The sequence below is a fragment of the Pecten maximus genome, chromosome 10 (genome assembly GCF_902652985.1).
Source record: "Pecten maximus chromosome 10, xPecMax1.1, whole genome shotgun sequence".
NCBI lineage: Eukaryota > Metazoa > Mollusca > Bivalvia > Pectinida > Pectinidae > Pecten > Pecten maximus.
In genome coordinates, this window is record NC_047024.1 from 4833550 (window position 1) to 4855323 (window position 21774).

Consider the following 21774-nt stretch of genomic DNA (forward strand, 5'->3'; position numbering starts at 1 on the left):
TGGTGTATAGTATTGGGTCTACATCATGTTACTAGTTTATATCTACGGGAGGGTGGTGTATAGTATTGGTGGTCTACATCATGTTACTAGTTTATATCTACGGGAGGGTGGTGTATAGTATTGGTGGTCTACATCATGTTACTAGTTTATATCTACGGGAGGGTGGTGTATAGTATTGTGGTCTACATCATGTTACTAGTTTATATCTACGGGAGGGTGGTGTATAGTATTGGTGGTCTACATCATGTTACTAGTTTATATCTACGGGAGGGTGGTGTATAGTATTGGTGGTCTACATCATGTTACTAGTTTATATCTACGGGAGGGTGGTGTATAGTATTGGTGGTCTACATCATGTTACTAGTTTATATCTACGGGAGGGTGGTGTATAGTATTGGTGGTCTACATCATGTTACTAGTTTATATCTACGGGAGGGTGGTGTATAGTATTGGTGGTCTACATCATGTTACTAGTTTATATCTACGGGAGGGTGGTGTATAGTATTGGTGGTCTACATCATGTTACTAGTTTATATCTACGGGAGGGTGGTGTATAGTATTGGTGGTCTACATCATGTTACTAGTTTATATCTACGGGAGGGTGGTGTATAGTATTGGTGGTCTACATCATGTTACTAGTTTATATCTACGGGAGGGTGGTGTATAGTATTGGTGGTCTACACCATGTTACTAGTTTATATCTACGGGAGAGTGGTGTATAGTATTGGTGGTCTACATGATGTTACTAGTTTATATCTACAGGAGGGTGGTGTACAGTATTGGTCTACATCATGTTACTAGTTTATATCTACGGGAGGGTGGTGTATAGTATTGGTGGTCTATATCATGTTACTAGTTTATATCTACGGGAGGGTGGTGTATAGTATTGGTGGTCTACATCATGTTACTAGTTTATATCTACGGGAGGGTGGTGTATACTATTGGTGGTCTACATCATGTTACTAGTTTATATCTACGGGAGGGTGGTGTATAGTATTGGTCTACATCATGTTACTGGTTTATATCTACGGGAGGGTGGTGTATAGTATTGGTGGTCTACATCATGTTACTAGTTTATATCTACGGGAGGGTGGTGTATAGTATTGGTGGTCTACATCATGTTACTAGTTTATATCTACGGGAGGGTGGTGTATAGTATTGGTGGTCTACATCATGTTACTAGTTTATATCTACGGGAGGGTGGTGTATAGTATTGGTGGTCTACATCATGTTACTAGTTTATATCTACGGGAGGGTGGTGTATAGTATTGGTGGTCTACATCATGTTACTAGTTTATATCTACGGGAGGGTGGTGTATAGTATTGTGGTCTACATCATGTTACTAGTTTATATCTACGGGAGGGTGGTGTATAGTATTGGTGGTCTACATCATGTTACTAGTTTATATCTACGGGAGGGTGGTGTATAGTATTGGTGGTCTACATCATGTTACTAGTTTATATCTACGGGAGGGTGGTGTATAGTATTGGTGGTCTACATCATGTTACTAGTTTATATCTACGGGAGGGTGGTGTATAGTATTGGTGGTCTACATCATGTTACTAGTTTATATCTACGGGAGGGTGGTGTATAGTATTGGTGGTCTACATCATGTTACTAGTTTATATCTACGGGAGGGTGGTGTATAGTATTGGTGGTCTACATCATGTTACTAGTTTATATCTACGGGAGGGTGGTGTATAGTATTGGTGGTCTACATCATGTTACTAGTTTATATCTACGGGAGGGTGGTGTATAGTATTGGTGGTCTACATCATGTTACTAGTTTATATCTACGGGAGGGTGGTGTATAGTATTGGTGGTCTACATCATGTTACTAGTTTATATCTACGGGAGGGTGGTGTATAGTATTGGGTCTACATCATGTTACTAGTTTATATCTACGGGAGGGTGGTGTATAGTATTGGTGGTCTACATCATGTTACTAGTTTATATCTACGGGAGGGTGGTGTATAGTATTGGTGGTCTACATCATGTTACTAGTTTATATCTACGGGAGGGTGGTGTATAGTATTGGTGGTCTACATCATGTTACTAGTTTATATCTACGGGAGGGTGGTGTATAGTATTGGTGGTCTACATCATGTTACTAGTTTATATCTACGGGAGGGTGGTGTATAGTATTGTGGTCTACATCATGTTACTAGTTTATATCTACGGGAGGGTGGTGTATAGTATTGGTGGTCTACATCATGTTACTAGTTTATATCTACGGGAGGGTGGTGTATAGTATTGGTGGTCTACATCATGTTACTAGTTTATATCTACGGGAGGGTGGTGTATAGTATTGGTGGTCTACATCATGTTACTAGTTTATATCTACGGGAGGGTGGTGTATAGTATTGGTGGTCTACATCATGTTACTAGTTTATATCTACGGGAGGGTGGTGTATAGTATTGGTGGTCTACATCATGTTACTAGTTTATATCTACGGGAGGGTGGTGTATAGTATTGGTGGTCTACATCATGTTACTAGTTTATATCTACGGGAGGGTGGTGTATAGTATTGGTGGTCTACATCATGTTACTAGTTTATATCTACGGGAGGGTGGTGTATAGTATTGGTGGTCTACATCATGTTACTAGTTTATATCTACGGGAGGGTGGTGTATAGTATTGGTGGTCTACATCATGTTACTAGTTTATATCTACGGGAGGGTGGTGTATAGTATTGGTGGTCTACATCATGTTACTAGTTTATATCTACGGGAGGGTGGTGTATAGTATTGGTGGTCTACATCATGTTACTAGTTTATATCTACGGGAGGGTGGTGTATAGTATTGGTGGTCTACATCATGTTACTAGTTTATATCTACGGGAGGGTGGTGTATAGTATTGGTGGTCTACATCATGTTACTAGTTTATATCTACGGGAGGGTGGTGTATAGTATTGGTGGTCTACATCATGTTACTAGTTTATATCTACGGGAGGGTGGTGTATAGTATTGGTGGTCTACATCATGTTACTAGTTTATATCTACGGGAGGGTGGTGTATAGTATTGGTGGTCTACATCATGTTACTAGTTTATATCTACGGGAGGGTGGTGTATAGTATTGGTGGTCTACATCATGTTACTAGTTTATATCTACGGGAGGGTGGTGTATAGTATTGGTGGTCTACATCATGTTACTAGTTTATATCTACGGGAGGGTGGTGTATAGTATTGGTGGTCTACATCATGTTACTAGTTTATATCTACGGGAGGGTGGTGTATAGTATTGGTGGTCTACATCATGTTACTAGTTTATATCTACGGGAGGGTGGTGTATAGTATTGGTGGTCTACATCATGTTACTAGTTTATATCTACGGGAGGGTGGTGTATAGTATTGGTGGTCTACATCATGTTACTAGTTTATATCTACGGGAGGGTGGTGTATAGTATTGGTGGTCTACATCATGTTACTAGTTTATATCTACGGGAGGGTGGTGTATAGTATTGGTGGTCTACATCATGTTACTAGTTTATATCTACGGGAGGGTGGTGTATAGTATTGGTGGTCTACATCATGTTACTAGTTTATATCTACGGGAGGGTGGTGTATAGTATTGGTGGTCTACATCATGTTACTAGTTTATATCTACGGGAGGGTGGTGTATAGTATTGGTGGTCTACATCATGTTACTAGTTTATATCTACGGGAGGGTGGTGTATAGTATTGGTGGTCTACATCATGTTACTAGTTTATATCTACGGGAGGGTGGTGTATAGTATTGGTGGTCTACATCATGTTACTAGTTTATATCTACGGGAGGGTGGTGTATAGTATTGGTGGTCTACATCATGTTACTAGTTTATATCTACGGGAGGGTGGTGTATAGTATTGGTGGTCTACATCATGTTACTAGTTTATATCTACGGGAGGGTGGTGTATAGTATTGGTGGTCTACATCATGTTACTAGTTTATATCTACGGGAGGGTGGTGTATAGTATTGGTGGTCTACATCATGTTACTAGTTTATATCTACGGGAGGGTGGTGTATAGTATTGGTGGTCTACATCATGTTACTAGTTTATATCTACGGGAGGGTGGTGTATAGTATTGGTGGTCTACATCATGTTACTAGTTTATATCTACGGGAGGGTGGTGTATAGTATTGGTGGTCTACATCATGTTACTAGTTTATATCTACGGGAGGGTGGTGTATAGTATTGGTGGTCTACATCATGTTACTAGTTTATATCTACGGGAGGGTGGTGTATAGTATTGGTGGTCTACATCATGTTACTAGTTTATATCTACGGGAGGGTGGTGTATAGTATTGGTGGTCTACATCATGTTACTAGTTTATATCTACGGGAGGGTGGTGTATAGTATTGGTGGTTACATCATGTTACTAGTTTATATCTACAGGGAGGGTGGTGTATAGTATTGGTGGTCTACATCATGTTACTAGTTTATATCTACGGGAGGGTGGTGTATAGTATTGGTGGTCTACATCATGTTACTAGTTTATATCTACGGGAGGGTGGTGTATAGTATTGGTGGTCTACATCATGTTACTAGTTTATATCTACAGGAGGGTGGTGTATAGTATTGGTGGTCTACATCATGTTACTAGTTTATATCTACGGGAGGGTGGTGTATAGTATTGGTGGTCTACATCATGTTACTAGTTTATATCTACGGGAGGGTGGTGTATAGTATTGGTGGCTACATCATGTTACTAGTTTATATCTACGGGAGGGTGGTGTATAGTATTGGTGGTCTACATCATGTTACTAGTTTATATCTACGGGAGGGTGGTGTATAGTATTGGTGGTCTACATCATGTTACTAGTTTATATCTACGGGAGGGTGGTGTATAGTATTGGTGGTCTACATCATGTTACTAGTTTATATCTACGGGAGGGTGGTGTATAGTATTGGTGGTCTACATCATGTTACTAGTTTATATCTACGGGAGGGTGGTGTATAGTATTGGTGGTCTACATCATGTTACTAGTTTATATCTACGGGAGGGTGGTGTATAGTATTGGTGGTCTACATCATGTTACTAGTTTATATCTACGGGAGGGTGGTGTATAGTATTGGTGGTCTACATCATGTTACTAGTTTATATCTACGGGAGGGTGGTGTATAGTATTGGTGGTCTACATCATGTTACTAGTTTATATCTACGGGAGGGTGGTGTATAGTATTGGTGGTCTACATCATGTTACTAGTTTATATCTACGGGAGGGTGGTGTATAGTATTGGTGGTCTACATCATGTTACTAGTTTATATCTACGGGAGGGTGGTGTATAGTATTGGTGGTCTACATCATGTTACTAGTTTATATCTACGGGAGGGTGGTGTATAGTATTGGTGGTCTACATCATGTTACTAGTTTATATCTACGGGAGGGTGGTGTATAGTATTGGTGGTCTACATCATGTTACTAGTTTATATCTACGGGAGGGTGGTGTATAGTATTGGTGGTCTACATCATGTTACTAGTTTATATCTACGGGAGGGTGGTGTATAGTATTGGTGGTCTACATCATGTTACTAGTTTATATCTACGGGAGGGTGGTGTATAGTATTGGTGGTCTACATCATGTTACTAGTTTATATCTACGGGAGGGTGGTGTATAGTATTGGTGGTCTACATCATGTTACTAGTTTATATCTACGGGAGGGTGGTGTATAGTATTGGTGGTCTACATCATGTTACTAGTTTATATCTACGGGAGGGTGGTGTATAGTATTGGTGGTCTACATCATGTTACTAGTTTATATCTACGGGAGGGTGGTGTATAGTATTGGTGGTCTACATCATGTTACTAGTTTATATCTACGGGAGGGTGGTGTATAGTATTGGTGGTCTACATCATGTTACTAGTTTATATCTACGGGAGGGTGGTGTATAGTATTGGTGGTCTACATCATGTTACTAGTTTATATCTACGGGAGGGTGGTGTATAGTATTGGTGGTCTACATCATGTTACTAGTTTATATCTACGGGAGGGTGGTGTATAGTATTGGTGGTCTACATCATGTTACTAGTTTATATCTACGGGAGGGTGGTGTATAGTATTGGTGGTCTACATCATGTTACTAGTTTATATCTACGGGAGGGTGGTGTATAGTATTGGTGGTCTACATCATGTTACTAGTTTATATCTACGGGAGGGTGGTGTATAGTATTGGTGGTCTACATCATGTTACTAGTTTATATCTACGGGAGGGTGGTGTATAGTATTGGTGGTCTACATCATGTTACTAGTTTATATCTACGGGAGGGTGGTGTATAGTATTGGTGGTCTACATCATGTTACTAGTTTATATCTACGGGAGGGTGGTGTATAGTATTGGTGGTCTACATCATGTTACTAGTTTATATCTACGGGAGGGTGGTGTATAGTATTGGTGGTCTACATCATGTTACTAGTTTATATCTACGGGAGGGTGGTGTATAGTATTGGTGGTCTACATCATGTTACTAGTTTATATCTACGGGAGGGTGGTGTATAGTATTGGTGGTCTACATCATGTTACTAGTTTATATCTACGGGAGGGTGGTGTATAGTATTGGTGGTCTACATCATGTTACTAGTTTATATCTACGGGAGGGTGGTGTATAGTATTGGTGGTCTACATCATGTTACTAGTTTATATCTACGGGAGGGTGGTGTATAGTATTGGTGGTCTACATCATGTTACTAGTTTATATCTACGGGAGGGTGGTGTATAGTATTGGTGGTCTACATCATGTTACTAGTTTATATCTACGGGAGGGTGGTGTATAGTATTGGTGGTCTACATCATGTTACTAGTTTATATCTACGGGAGGGTGGTGTATAGTATTGGTGGTCTACATCATGTTACTAGTTTATATCTACGGGAGGGTGGTGTATAGTATTGGTGGTCTACATCATGTTACTAGTTTATATCTACGGGAGGGTGGTGTATAGTATTGGTGGTCTACATCATGTTACTAGTTTATATCTACGGGAGGGTGGTGTATAGTATTGGTGGTCTACATCATGTTACTAGTTTATATCTACGGGAGGGTGGTGTATAGTATTGGTGGTCTACATCATGTTACTAGTTTATATCTACGGGAGGGTGGTGTATAGTATTGGTGGTCTACATCATGTTACTAGTTTATATCTACGGGAGGGTGGTGTATAGTATTGGTGGTCTACATCATGTTACTAGTTTATATCTACGGGAGGGTGGTGTATAGTATTGGTGGTCTACATCATGTTACTAGTTTATATCTACGGGAGGGTGGTGTATAGTATTGGTGGTCTACATCATGTTACTAGTTTATATCTACGGGAGGGTGGTGTATAGTATTGGTGGTCTACATCATGTTACTAGTTTATATCTACGGGAGGGTGGTGTATAGTATTGGTGGTCTACATCATGTTACTAGTTTATATCTACGGGAGGGTGGTGTATAGTATTGGTGGTCTACATCATGTTACTAGTTTATATCTACGGGAGGGTGGTGTATAGTATTGGTGGTCTACATCATGTTACTAGTTTATATCTACGGGAGGGTGGTGTATAGTATTGGTGGTCTACATCATGTTACTAGTTTATATCTACGGGAGGGTGGTGTATAGTATTGGTGGTCTACATCATGTTACTAGTTTATATCTACGGGAGGGTGGTGTATAGTATTGGTGGTCTACATCATGTTACTAGTTTATATCTACGGGAGGGTGGTGTATAGTATTGGTGGTCTACATCATGTTACTAGTTTATATCTACGGGAGGGTGGTGTATAGTATTGGTGGTCTACATCATGTTACTAGTTTATATCTACGGGAGGGTGGTGTATAGTATTGGTGGTCTACATCATGTTACTAGTTTATATCTACGGGAGGGTGGTGTATAGTATTGGTGGTCTACATCATGTTACTAGTTTATATCTACGGGAGGGTGGTGTATAGTATTGGTGGTCTACATCATGTTACTAGTTTATATCTACGGGAGGGTGGTGTATAGTATTGGTGGTCTACATCATGTTACTAGTTTATATCTACGGGAGGGTGGTGTATAGTATTGGTGGTCTACATCATGTTACTAGTTTATATCTACGGGAGGGTGGTGTATAGTACTTGGTGGTCTACATCATGTTACTAGTTTATATCTACGGGAGGGTGGTGTATAGTATTGGTGGTCTACATCATGTTACTAGTTTATATCTACGGGAGGGTGGTGTATAGTATTGGTGGTCTACATCATGTTACTAGTTTATATCTACGGGAGGGTGGTGTATAGTATTGGTGGTCTACATCATGTTACTAGTTTATATCTACGGGAGGGTGGTGTATAGTATTGGTGGTCTACATCATGTTACTAGTTTATATCTACGGGAGGGTGGTGTATAGTATTGGTGGTCTACATCATGTTACTAGTTTATATCTACGGGAGGGTGGTGTATAGTATTGGTGGTCTACATCATGTTACTAGTTTATATCTACGGGAGGGTGGTGTATAGTATTGGTGGTCTACATCATGTTACTAGTTTATATCTACGGGAGGGTGGTGTATAGTATTGGTGGTCTACATCATGTTACTAGTTTATATCTACGGGAGGGTGGTGTATAGTATTGGTGGTCTACATCATGTTACTAGTTTATATCTACGGGAGGGTGGTGTATAGTATTGGTGGTCTACATCATGTTACTAGTTTATATCTACGGGAGGGTGGTGTATAGTATTGGTGGTCTACATCATGTTACTAGTTTATATCTACGGGAGGGTGGTGTATAGTATTGGTGGTCTACATCATGTTACTAGTTTATATCTACGGGAGGGTGGTGTATAGTATTGGTGGTCTACATCATGTTACTAGTTTATATCTACGGGAGGGTGGTGTATAGTATTGGTGGTCTACATCATGTTACTAGTTTATATCTACGGGAGGGTGGTGTATAGTATTGGTGGTCTACATCATGTTACTAGTTTATATCTACGGGAGGGTGGTGTATAGTATTGGTGGTCTACATCATGTTACTAGTTTATATCTACGGGAGGGTGGTGTATAGTATTGGTGGTCTACATCATGTTACTAGTTTATATCTACGGGAGGGTGGTGTATAGTATTGGTGGTCTACATCATGTTACTAGTTTATATCTACGGGAGGGTGGTGTATAGTATTGGTGGTCTACATCATGTTACTAGTTTATATCTACGGGAGGGTGGTGTATAGTATTGGTGGTCTACATCATGTTACTAGTTTATATCTACGGGAGGGTGGTGTATAGTATTGGTGGTCTACATCATGTTACTAGTTTATATCTACGGGAGGGTGGTGTATAGTATTGGTGGTCTACATCATGTTACTAGTTTATATCTACGGGAGGGTGGTGTATAGTATTGGTGGTCTACATCATGTTACTAGTTTATATCTACGGGAGGGTGGTGTATAGTATTGGTGGTCTACATCATGTTACTAGTTTATATCTACGGGAGGGTGGTGTATAGTATTGGTGGTCTACATCATGTTACTAGTTTATATCTACGGGAGGGTGGTGTATAGTATTGGTGGTCTACATCATGTTACTAGTTTATATCTACGGGAGGGTGGTGTATAGTATTGGTGGTCTACATCATGTTACTAGTTTATATCTACGGGAGGGTGGTGTATAGTATTGGTGGTCTACATCATGTTACTAGTTTATATCTACGGGAGGGTGGTGTATAGTATTGGTGGTCTACATCATGTTACTAGTTTATATCTACGGGAGGGTGGTGTATAGTATTGGTGGTCTACATCATGTTACTAGTTTATATCTACGGGAGGGTGGTGTATAGTATTGGTGGTCTACATCATGTTACTAGTTTATATCTACGGGAGGGTGGTGTATAGTATTGGTGGTCTACATCATGTTACTAGTTTATATCTACGGGAGGGTGGTGTATAGTATTGGTGGTCTACATCATGTTACTAGTTTATATCTACGGGAGGGTGGTGTATAGTATTGGTGGTCTACATCATGTTACTAGTTTATATCTACGGGAGGGTGGTGTATAGTATTGGTGGTCTACATCATGTTACTAGTTTATATCTACGGGAGGGTGGTGTATAGTATTGGTGGTCTACATCATGTTACTAGTTTATATCTACGGGAGGGTGGTGTATAGTATTGGTGGTCTACATCATGTTACTAGTTTATATCTACGGGAGGGTGGTGTATAGTATTGGTGGTCTACATCATGTTACTAGTTTATATCTACGGGAGGGTGGTGTATAGTATTGGTGGTCTACATCATGTTACTAGTTTATATCTACGGGAGGGTGGTGTATAGTATTGGTGGTCTACATCATGTTACTAGTTTATATCTACGGGAGGGTGGTGTATAGTATTGGTGGTCTACATCATGTTACTAGTTTATATCTACGGGAGGGTGGTGTATAGTATTGGTGGTCTACATCATGTTACTAGTTTATATCTACGGGAGGGTGGTGTATAGTATTGGTGGTCTACATCATGTTACTAGTTTATATCTACGGGAGGGTGGTGTATAGTATTGGTGGTCTACATCATGTTACTAGTTTATATCTACGGGAGGGTGGTGTATAGTATTGGTGGTCTACATCATGTTACTAGTTTATATCTACGGGAGGGTGGTGTATAGTATTGGTGGTCTACATCATGTTACTAGTTTATATCTACGGGAGGGTGGTGTATAGTATTGGTGGTCTACATCATGTTAATAGTTTATATCTACGGGAGGGTGGTGTATAGTATTGGTGGTCTACATCATGTTACTAGTTTATATCTACGGGAGGGTGGTGTATAGTATTGGTGGTCTACATCATGTTACTAGTTTATATCTACGGGAGGGTGGTGTATAGTATTGGTGGTCTACATCATGTTACTAGTTTATATCTAAGGGAGGGTGGTGTATAGTATTGGTGGTCTACATCATGTTACTAGTTTATATCTACGGGAGGGTGGTGTATAGTATTGGTGGTCTACATCATGTTACTAGTTTATATCTACGGGAGGGTGGTGTATAGTATTGGTGGTCTACATCATGTTACTAGTTTATATCTACGGGAGGGTGGTGTATAGTATTGGTGGTCTACATCATGTTACTAGTTTATATCTACGGGAGGGTGGTGTATAGTATTGGTCTACATCATGTTACTAGTTTATATCTACGGGAGGGTGGTGTATAGTATTGGTGGTCTACATCATGTTACTAGTTTATATCTACGGGAGTGTGGTGTATAGTATTGGTGGTCTACATCATGTTACTAGTTTATATCTACGGGAGTGCGGTGTATAGTATTGGTACATCATGTTACTAGTTTATATCTACGGGAGGGTGGTGTATAGTATTGGTGGTCTATATCATGTTACTAGTTTATATCTACGGGAGGGTGGTGTATAGTATTGATGATCTACATCATGTTACTAGTTTATATCTACGGGAGGGTGGTGTATAGTATTGGTGTACATCATATTACTAGTTATATCTACGGGAGGGTGGTGTATAGTATTGGTGGCCTACATCATGTTACTAGTTATATCTACGGGAGGGTGGTGTATAGTATTGGGTGTCTACATCATGTTACTAGTTTATATCTACGGGAGGGTGGTGTATAGTATTTGTGGTCTACATCATGTTACTAGTTTATATCTACGGGAGGTTGGTGTATAGTATTGGTGGTCTACATCATGTTACTAGTTTATATCTACGGGAGGGTGGTGTATAGTATTGGTCTACATCATGTTACTAGTTTATATCTACGGGAGGGTGGTGTATAGTATTGGTGGTCTACATCATGTTACTAGTTTATATCTACGGGAGGGTGGTGTATAGTATTGGTGGTCTACATCATGTTACTAGTTTATATCTACGGGAGGGTGGTGTATAGTATTGGTGGTCTACATCATGTTACTAGTTTATATCTACGGGAGGGTGGTGTATAGTACTAGTGGTCTACATCATGTTACTAGTTTATATCTACGGGAGGGTGGTGTATAGTATTGGTGGTCTACATCATGTTACTAGTTTATATCTACGGGAGGGTGGTGTATAGTATTGGGTGTCTACATCATGTTACTAGTTTATATCTACGGGAGGGTGGTGTATAGTATTTGTGGTCTACATCATGTTACTAGTTTATATCTACGGGAGGTTGGTGTATAGTATTGGTGGTCTACATCGTGTTACTAGTTTATATCTACGGGAGGGTGGTGTATATCGGTCAACAATATGTTGATGTGTATTGGTATAAACGACGTATTAGGAAGTTTTTTAACGGATGTAAGCCATTGATTTAATCATTTTTATCAGCCTTTCCGATCTGTTGTGTCTGGCGTGTTATCCTGTTGTTTTCCTTTCTTCAGAAGTTGACTTCGACGTCAGAATACAAAATACTGGAGGGAACTGGATACGGCCAAGGTTGAATCCGAATTAAGTCTGATAGTGATTGTACTCATTGTACCTCGAGTGTTTGTATCTCGAACCATCGGTCTATCATCTCATAATTTTACTATCTCAAACTCTCGAAATATCGACCTACTATATCAAAATTTAGACCTATTATCTCAAAATTTCGACCAACTTTCTGGACGAAATTTCAACCTACAATCTCACAATCTATTAGACCTGGCTACTATCTCAAAACTACGACCTAATATCCGAAAAATCAAACCTATTATCTCAAAATTTCGAGTTATTTTGTTTAAAATTTCGACTTACTCTCTCAAAATTTCTTGGTATATATATTTTCTTATGAAAATACGTTTGTTTTTAACTATTTTTCTTGGTATAAATATATGTTTATGAAATACCTGTAATAAAACTGCACCTGGCAGTTCTGAAAAAAAGCGTGTGTGAATATGTCTGTTGACAGTCTTTATTTTACTATGTTTATTGCGAGTTTCATTATAAAGGCAGTAACGCAAAGCTCATGACTTAGTATATTCCCGAGGAACACATATTACGCGTTTATGGAAAATTAGCATGTTTGTTTGCTAAAACTTCACGAATACAATTATAATGTACGAACTACAAATACAAAATATGGTAACTGACGTCATATAGAAGATCCTCATTGGTTATCACAGAAAGCGACCAAGGTAGATATCGGTTTTGTAGGAATTTGATTTATATTTCATTTAGTGGTGAGATGCACACTATTGGTTCTGCAGTCATCTTCTTACATCAATCTTTTAAATTGCTAATAATCCTGAAAGACTAAATTGATTTTGATCAAATTTGGTACGAAGAATTATTGGCCAAAGGAGATTCATTATTATAAATAAATACTGAAGCTCCCCGAGAACCGGAGGAAAGCACAGAGAAAATTCAGGTGAGTAATGCAGGCTCTTCGGGCCTCTTGTTTCAATGAAGAATGGCGACTATTGTCAACTGGAATGGAGGTGTAATACAAAGCATTTCTATGACTAATTAAAACTCTGAACCATTGGATGAACTGGAGTTTTCCTTATTAAGGATATCACTGCCAATACATCACAGATTGTCGTTTGATGAGACTGACAATATAACAGGAGTTGTGGGGCGTATCTTACAGTTTACATAAATGGAAAAGACCAATGAGAATTAAGCATTTGGTATGAATACGAGGGAGAAAAATTAAAGGAAATAAAACCATTTTTGTACGCAACTGGGTGTTGACGTCAGAAGTATATATATACACAGTGTCGTAATCTGGTGTAGCTTTGTATTTGAAGAAGATATACAACCGTCTGCTAGGCCCACAAGTATGTCTACAATACTGATGGTGGAGGCATTATCGTTACGCTTGACTGATTGTTGAGGCATCGTTACACTTGACTGATTGTAGAGATTTCGTTAATTTGTATGATTGTGAAGGTGCTGTTGACAGGACTGATTATTTAGACATCGTTACACTTGACTTGTTTTGGCGTATCGTTACACTTGAATGATCGTACAGGTATTGTTTCACTTGACTGGCTGTTGGCGTATCGTTACACTTGAATGATTGTATCGGTATTGTTTCACTTGACTGGTTGTTTGCGTATCGTTACACTTGAATGATTGTATCGGTATTGTTCCACTTGACAGGCTGTTTGCGTATCGTTACACTTGAATGATTGTATCGGTATTGTTTCACTTGACTTGGTGTTTAGATATCATTCACATGACTGATGGTTGACATCATTACACTTGACCGATTGTGCCTCGTTACACTTGACTGATTATGTTAGGAATTGTTAATTGTTTAGATGTAGTTCTGATTGACTGGTTGTTTGGGTATGGTTACACTTGAATGATTGTTTGGGTTATGTTTCACGTGTTTATAGCAACCCATTGATTACTGCCTATTGAGTGACTTTGATTTATTCATTTATTGTTGGATTTAGATGGTCTTTTCCGTTGACTGTTAAATTGATATGTTAAGATAATTATTTCATTAGTAGTTATATTAGTATTGTATTGTTCCTTCAGTTGATCAAACATGGCCGCATTAAATTTGTACAAGCAGACTGTTAGGAAAGCTTTGGGAGACCCAGTCATATGCTCCGGTGTGAAATTGGCCCGTCATCTGGGTGTGCTGGACACGATATCTCAGAAACCCATGGCGGCACGGGCAATTGCTACTCAGCTTAACATGAAGGAAAGGTATAGTATGCTAGCCATTGTAACATATTTACAGTTTGTAGTGAACACAAACTACATCAATACTCTTTATGTTGAATATTCCTACCATGTCCGCACTATTCTCCGACGACCACCTGTCAAAAATCGTCCGTGTTTAGCAACGTTTTGCCTGATGAGAGTCGCCGAGCTGTGCGAGACATCAAAGGGATCCAAAGTATTAACCGCTAGTTCTCTCGCTAAATAATATGCGATATCGCTGTGAAAACTGGATTGATCATTTTGAATTCGGATGTTTGTAACTAAAAAAATGGCGCAAAATAGTATCAAGTTAAAATAATTAAAAAAAGTCAGAGGGTGTTTGAAAATAACGACATGGTTGAGAAATTACATGTACAGCTTTGTAAAAAAAAAAGTGACACTATTGATAATAAAAACATTGTTATAATCAATCAACATTCTGAAATCTGTCAAATAGTTAGTATTTTGGGTATGAAATGGGATAAAAAATTATACCATCGATATCCGCTTGGAACAAACATGACATGCACCCCGATTCATACTTTACTGATAGTCAAGTTCAATCTCCCTAATAAATAGTCCAGATCAGTCTACCTCTACCCATGAATAGTCAAGTTCAATCTCCCGGCACTCATAAACATTTGGGTGAATATCATCAGAAGATGGTAAATTTATTCATCATATTGTTATATATATCAGGAATTCTTTATTTTACCGATTTGGGAATATGCAGATATTCTAAGTGATAATTGCTCTGAGCAATCTAATATAACGGGATTGTGTAGAGGTAACTCCGATAACAAACTATGTAAAGAACTTGCTCTCCCTCTCTTATCGGCGTCAAAACATACACAGATGATTAATGTTTAAAATGCTAAAAATATACTAAATTTTTGGCATGTCTCCATAACATTTTGATAATTATATAATGTACAACCATTTGTATATCTTCCTGAAAACGAAATATATCCACTAAGGATGACTACATATCTATATTCCTATAATTATGCATACAAGAACGCTATCTTCCAAGCGCATATAGGAGAATTCTTTGCTCTTAAGTTTGACTTAGCCAACGTAAATGATCTTGCTCAAATAACAAAATAAAAATCTCCTTTTCAATACCGATAAATCAGTCTCTTTTTCAACAAAACCTTTTTAAACAATAGTTATTGAACTACTGATATCACATTGTACCTGCTAAGAAAGCCAGAAAACTCCGACCAATATAGTGATCATTTGAGAGATTCCCCAATATGTACTTATATCTTTGAAGATAAAACATAAAACATTACCTCCTGGTAGATCTATGTTTTAATAATTCAAGATAAAAACTTGAAACCACCTTATCAATCGTAGTATTTCCTCGAAATCATTTTAATTCTTAAACTTGTCAGGATTGCGATGAAGAAACAAATGAATATCTATTACAACATTAATATCGGAATACGTAAATGAAACTGACATAGTTTGTTTGATAGGATATATACTATTGTAATATTTACAGTTACTATGGTGCTTCTTACGCAATAAAATTTGTTGAAAAACAGACGGAGTCAGCATTCCAAAATTTACTCTTTACTGTTTTAATTATAGTTTTATTGTATAAATATTGAGTTTTTTTCTTTGTGTTTGATTTTTTTGAAAATATTTTGTTAGGTTCATATTGGAGCTTAGTCATGCGATGACGGCATCAGGCGTTGTTTCGATGAATGCAGAAGGAATACTATCCATACCGAAAGAGGACACCGCATTTTTGCTTGAGGAGGCAGGAAAAGCCAAATGGGAACCCCACCTGGAGGCTACATTACCTGTTCTTTTAAAATGCTTCCCTGTGGATGGCTCGAAAGGTGAGTATAGTCAGAGACTTACGTACGTGTGACCTAAATCATGACTCGAAAGGTGAGTATAGTCAGAGACTTACGTACGTGTGACCTAAATATCTGGTTAGTATAGTCAGAGACTTACGTACGTGTGACCTAAATCATGACTCGAAAGGTGAGTATGGTCAGAGACTTACGTACGTGTGACCTAAATATCTCGTTAGTATAGTCAGAGACTTACGTACGTGTGACCTAAATCATGACTCGAAAGGTGAGTACGGTCAGAGACTTACGTACATGTGATCTAAATCATGACTCGAAAGGTGAGTATGGTCAGAGACTTACGTACATGTGATCTAAATCATGACTCGAAAGGTGAGTATAGTCAGAGACTTACGTACGTGTGACCTAAATCTCTGGTTAGTATAGTCAGAGACTTACGTACGTGTGACCTAAATATCTGGTTAGTATAGTCAGAGACTTACGTACGTGTGACCTAAATCATGACTCGAAAGGTGAGTATAGTCAGAGACTTACGTACGTGTGATCTAAATCATGACTCGAAAGGTGAGTATAGTCAGAGACTTACGTACGTGTGACCTAAATCATGACTCGAAAGGTGAGTATGGTCAGAGACTTACGTACGTGTGACCTAAATATCTGGTTAGTATAGTCAGAGACTTACGTACGTGTGACCTAAATCATGACTCGAAAGGTGAGTATGGTCAGAGACTTACGTACATGCGATCTAAATCATGACTCGAAAGGTGAGTATGGTCAGAGACTTACGTACATGCGATCTAAATCATGACTCGAAAGGTGAGTATGGTCAGAGACTTACGTACATGTGATCTAAATCATGACTCGAAAGGTGAGTATAGTCAGAGACTTACGTGTGACCTAAATCATGACTCGAAAGGTGAGTATGGTCAGAGACTTACGTACGTGTGACCTAAATATCTGGTTAGTATAGTCAGAGACTTACGTACGTGTGACCTAAATCATGACTCGAAAGGTGAGTATAGTCAGAGACTTACGTACGTGTGATCTAAATCATGACTCGAAAGGTGAGTATAGTCAGAGACTTACGTACGTGTGACCTAAATCATGACTCGAAAGGTGAGTATAGTCAGAGACTTACGTACGTGTGACCTAAATCATGACTCGAAAGGTGAGTATGGTCAGAGACTTAGGTACGTGTGACCTAAATATCTCGTTAGTATAGTCAGAAACTTAGGTACGTGTGACCTAAATCATGACTCGAAAGGTGAGTATAGTCAGAGACTTACGTACGTGTGATCTAAATCATGACTCGAAAGGTGAGTATAGTCAGAGACTTACGTACGTGTGACCTAAATCATGACTCGAAAGGTGAGTATAGTCAGAGACTTACGTACGTGTGACCTAAATCATGACTCGAAAGGTGAGTATAGTCAGAGACTTACGTACGTGTGACCTAAATCATGACTCGAAAGGTGAGTATGGTCAGAGACTTACGTACGTGTGATCTAAATCATGACTCGAAAGGTGAGTATAGTCAGAGACTTACGTACGTGTGACCTAAATCATGACTCGAAAGGTGAGTATGGTCAGAGACTTAGGTACGTGTGACCTAAATATCTCGTTAGTATAGCCAGAGACTTACGTACGTGTGATCTAAATCATGACTCGAAAGGTGAGTATAGTCAGAGACTTACGTACGTGTGACCTAAATATCTGGTGAGTATAGCCAGAGACTTACGTACGTGTGATCTAAATCATGACTCGAAAGGTGAGTATGGTCAGAGACTTACGTACATGTGATCTAAATCATGACTTGAAAGGTGAGTATGGTCAGAGACTTACGTACATGTGATCTAAATCATGACTCGAAAGGTGAGTATGGTCAGAGACTTACGTACGTGTGACCTAAATCATGACTCGAAAGGTGAGTATGGTCAGAGACTTACGTACGTGTGACCTAAATCATGACTCGAAAGGTGAGTATGGTCAGAGACTTAGGTACGTGTGACCTAAATATCTCGTTAGTATAGTCAGAGACTTACGTACGTGTGACCTAAATCATGACTCGAAAGGTGAGTATGGTCAGAGACTTACGTGTGTGACCTTAATCATGACTCGAAAGGTGAGTATAGTCAGAGACTTACGTACGTGTGACCTAAATCATGACTCGAAAGGTGAGTATAGTCAGAGACTTACGTACGTGTGACCTAAATCTCTGGTTAGTCACACCTTCAAACTGTATATATATAAGTGAATCCTTGATATATTCGAATCGTAATTCATATATTTATTATCTGTAACCTTATTGACGTCAATGACCAAGAAGTTAATCAATAATATTTCATAAATAACTGTGACTTGTTCAGAATATAAATTCCTATTTCAGGTTCTGTATAGATTATACAATATCCCAATCTTGCCAACTGATTCAATCGTGATGTTGATGTAACCTCTTCTCAGAATTCTAACATTCCATTTAGACATTTTCCTTGGCTTCCTTTCAGGAGTGGTTTTGATCCATATCGGCATTGCCGTGTTCTAGGAAATCAAAACGACTGTATTTAGCCATTTCATATCAAAGACCGTATACTGTCTCTGGTACTGAATTCATATTCAAATATGCTATTTCCTGTTCTGTTAATTAACCTTAGGTCTGCATTTACTTAGAGAGTATAACTTCGGTAAGGTGACTATATAATTATACTATGTTTCACTTGCAGGTTATAATCTTGACGAAGCACCAGCCGTGTTGGAACTAATCAATCAAAGTCGGGCCCCTGCTACCGATAAATTGATCAAAGCTTTCATAGCCAATATAAACCTGTACCACCCAGGTAGGTTGGTCATAGCCATATGGTTTCATAGCCAACATATACCTATTTGTATACCGTCTAGGTAGGTTGATTGGAGCTTTCATAGTCAACATATACCTATTTGTATATTTGTATACCATCCTGGTAGGTTGGTCAAAGCTTTCATAGTCAACATAAACCTATTTGTATACCATCCAGGTAGGTTGAGTGGAGCTTTCATAGTCAACATAGATTAAAACCTTCAAGGTAGGTTTATTGGAGCTTTCATAGTAAACATAAACCTATTTGTATACCATCCAGGTAGGTTGGCTAGCGATTCCATAGCCATCATAGACCTATACCACCTAGGTAGGTTCGTCGGATCTTTCTAAGCCAACAGAAAGGTTGATAAGAAAAAAACAAATTCTCCGTTCGATTTATTAAAGAAACAATTACGTCATATTTCAGAATTAAGATCAGAATACATACAGATAAGGTAAATTATAGTTGGGAAATTAGGCATGAAAGAAATAGCATAGGCTCTATCCTTAAGACAGAATTAATCATAATTATGTTCATCATTAAGTTTTTCTGCAATCTTACCTTATATGCGTTAGATGCAAGGTTTTTCATGTTTGACGTCACAGATTTATTTTTATTCATTTGTTATGCATATCATAATACAGGAGTTATTTGCTTAACAAAAAAAATCACCCATGACCAGGCAACCCTACTATCTGCTACCTTACTGTTAACAAAAAAAGTGTCATAGTACTTGATATATTCATAAACAAAACACACCGGCAAACATAAGTAGAGAAAATGTCTAATGTTCATATATCTTTATTTTCATGATGTAGATAAACAAAATATAACCGATGTCCTGGACTTCGGATGCGGTACAGGAGATATCACCGTTCCTCTTGCCAAAAGTCTGGACGGGGTGTCTGTTACAGGATGTGACACGTCCCCTCTAGCCATAGAAAGTGCAACGAAAGCGTCTGGGGGAGTTAAGAACATTAACTTTGTTCAGGTAGATACTAAAACACTCGACGAAAGTTGGACCAAGAAGTTCGACGTTATACTCTTGTTTGATGTTCTTCACGACCTTCCGTACCCAGAGGAGACAATGACACAGGTAAAAAATGTGCTGAAGGATGATGGGATACTGATCATCATTGACCCTGGTGTCAGCAGTAACCCATTGAATAATCTTAATAACCCCCGCGCCGCCTACGCACTGACCGTCAGCACCTTCTACTGTGTTCCCAGCAGCTGTAACCATTTACATAGCCATGCCTTGGGTGTCAGCTGGGGTAATGAAAATAAAGAGATGTTTCTTACCAAGCAAGGGCTGATAATCAAAAACCAGATAGCACTTCTAGATAGTTTGTTCTTTCATACGTTTGTCTGTGTCAAAGACGCAAAGAAGGGTAAAATGGGAAAGAAATAATCACCCTGTCACCTCTCGAGCGGCAAACTTTATACTATTTATATTTTATCTGTCGAGCCGCAAATAGTTATACCATATATATATATATGTCATCTCTCGAGTGGCAAATAGTTATACCATATATATGTCATCTCTCGAGTGGCAAATAGTTATACCATTTATATGTCATCTCTGGGGCGGTAAATAGTTATACCATTTATATGTCATCTCTCGAGTGGCAAATAGTTATACCATTTATATGTCATCTCTGGGGCGGCAAATAGTTATACCAATTATATGTCATCTCTGGGGCGGTAAATAGTTATACCATTGATATGTAATCTCGGTATAAAGTTATACCAATTATATTCAATCTCTCGAGCGGCATATAGTTATACTATATTTATGTAATCTCTTAACGACATGGTTATACCATTTCTTATGTAATCTCTCAATAGCATATACATTGTAGTTATACCATTTATATGTAATCTCCCAACGGCATATAGTGATACCATTCGACCGGTAGATCATTACCGACTCCGTGTCGTTACAGAATCGTTACCTGAACGCTTACAGATCATTTGAATACTGTATTTTGATTTGGTCTTGACATTTTATTACATTAATTTTATTTGGCAGTTCAGCTGAATATGACAAAAGGACACTTACCTGTTTGCATGTACATTCATTCTGAAGAAGATTAAAATTATTGTTAAATCTTAGAGTGTTGTATCTCATCATTCCGTCTTCCCAGTAGTGAAATAGCTGTTATTGCCTCATTAAGCGCACATTTCCCCCCTTAGAAAATGGTGCGCTTGATACAGTAATATGTTGTGATCATTCTTAAAAGGATTCCCGGACCTAGGGGTGGTCGTAGAAAGATCCCGAAGCCCGGGTATAGCTGTATAAAGATCCCAGGCCAGAAAATAGTCGTACCATATTTTGTCCCATGTTAATTCGGACACAATTACCTCATTTATATCACATTATAGTACAAAGAATTGCTATGCCGATTTGATCAGGTGTCTACAGCACACAATAGAAGCATTTGTTTGACCATGTTTTCCTTTATTATATGTATCAACACTGATTCTGTTTTAACCTTGAAATGCCAATTGCGGTTGT

At 38.6% G+C, this 21774-nt stretch overlaps 1 protein-coding gene across 1 annotated transcript; it reads left to right on the forward strand.

Annotated features, from left to right (window-relative positions):
- The first annotated feature begins 13610 nt into the window (after positions 1–13610).
- Positions 13611–21371, forward strand: LOC117335655. The gene is made up of 5 exons (XM_033895801.1): positions 13611–13716; positions 14426–14599; positions 16256–16446; positions 19143–19256; positions 20075–21371. The coding sequence occupies exons 2-5, from the start codon at positions 14436–14438 to the stop codon at positions 20665–20667; spliced, it is 1062 nt and encodes a 353-aa protein (XP_033751692.1). The 5' UTR covers positions 13611–13716; positions 14426–14435; the 3' UTR covers positions 20668–21371.
- Positions 21372–21774: the final 403 nt, after the last annotated feature.

Coding starts and splice junctions, on each gene's coding strand:
- LOC117335655 (XM_033895801.1), top strand. CDS start 14,436: ATGGCCGCATTAAATTTGTACAAGCAGACTGTTAGGAAAGCTTTGGGA. Junction 14,600..16,255: donor CAGCTTAACATGAAGGAAAG/GTATAGTATGCT, acceptor ATATTTTGTTAG/GTTCATATTGGAGCTTAGTC. Junction 16,447..19,142: donor CCCTGTGGATGGCTCGAAAG/GTGAGTATAGTC, acceptor TTTCACTTGCAG/GTTATAATCTTGACGAAGCA.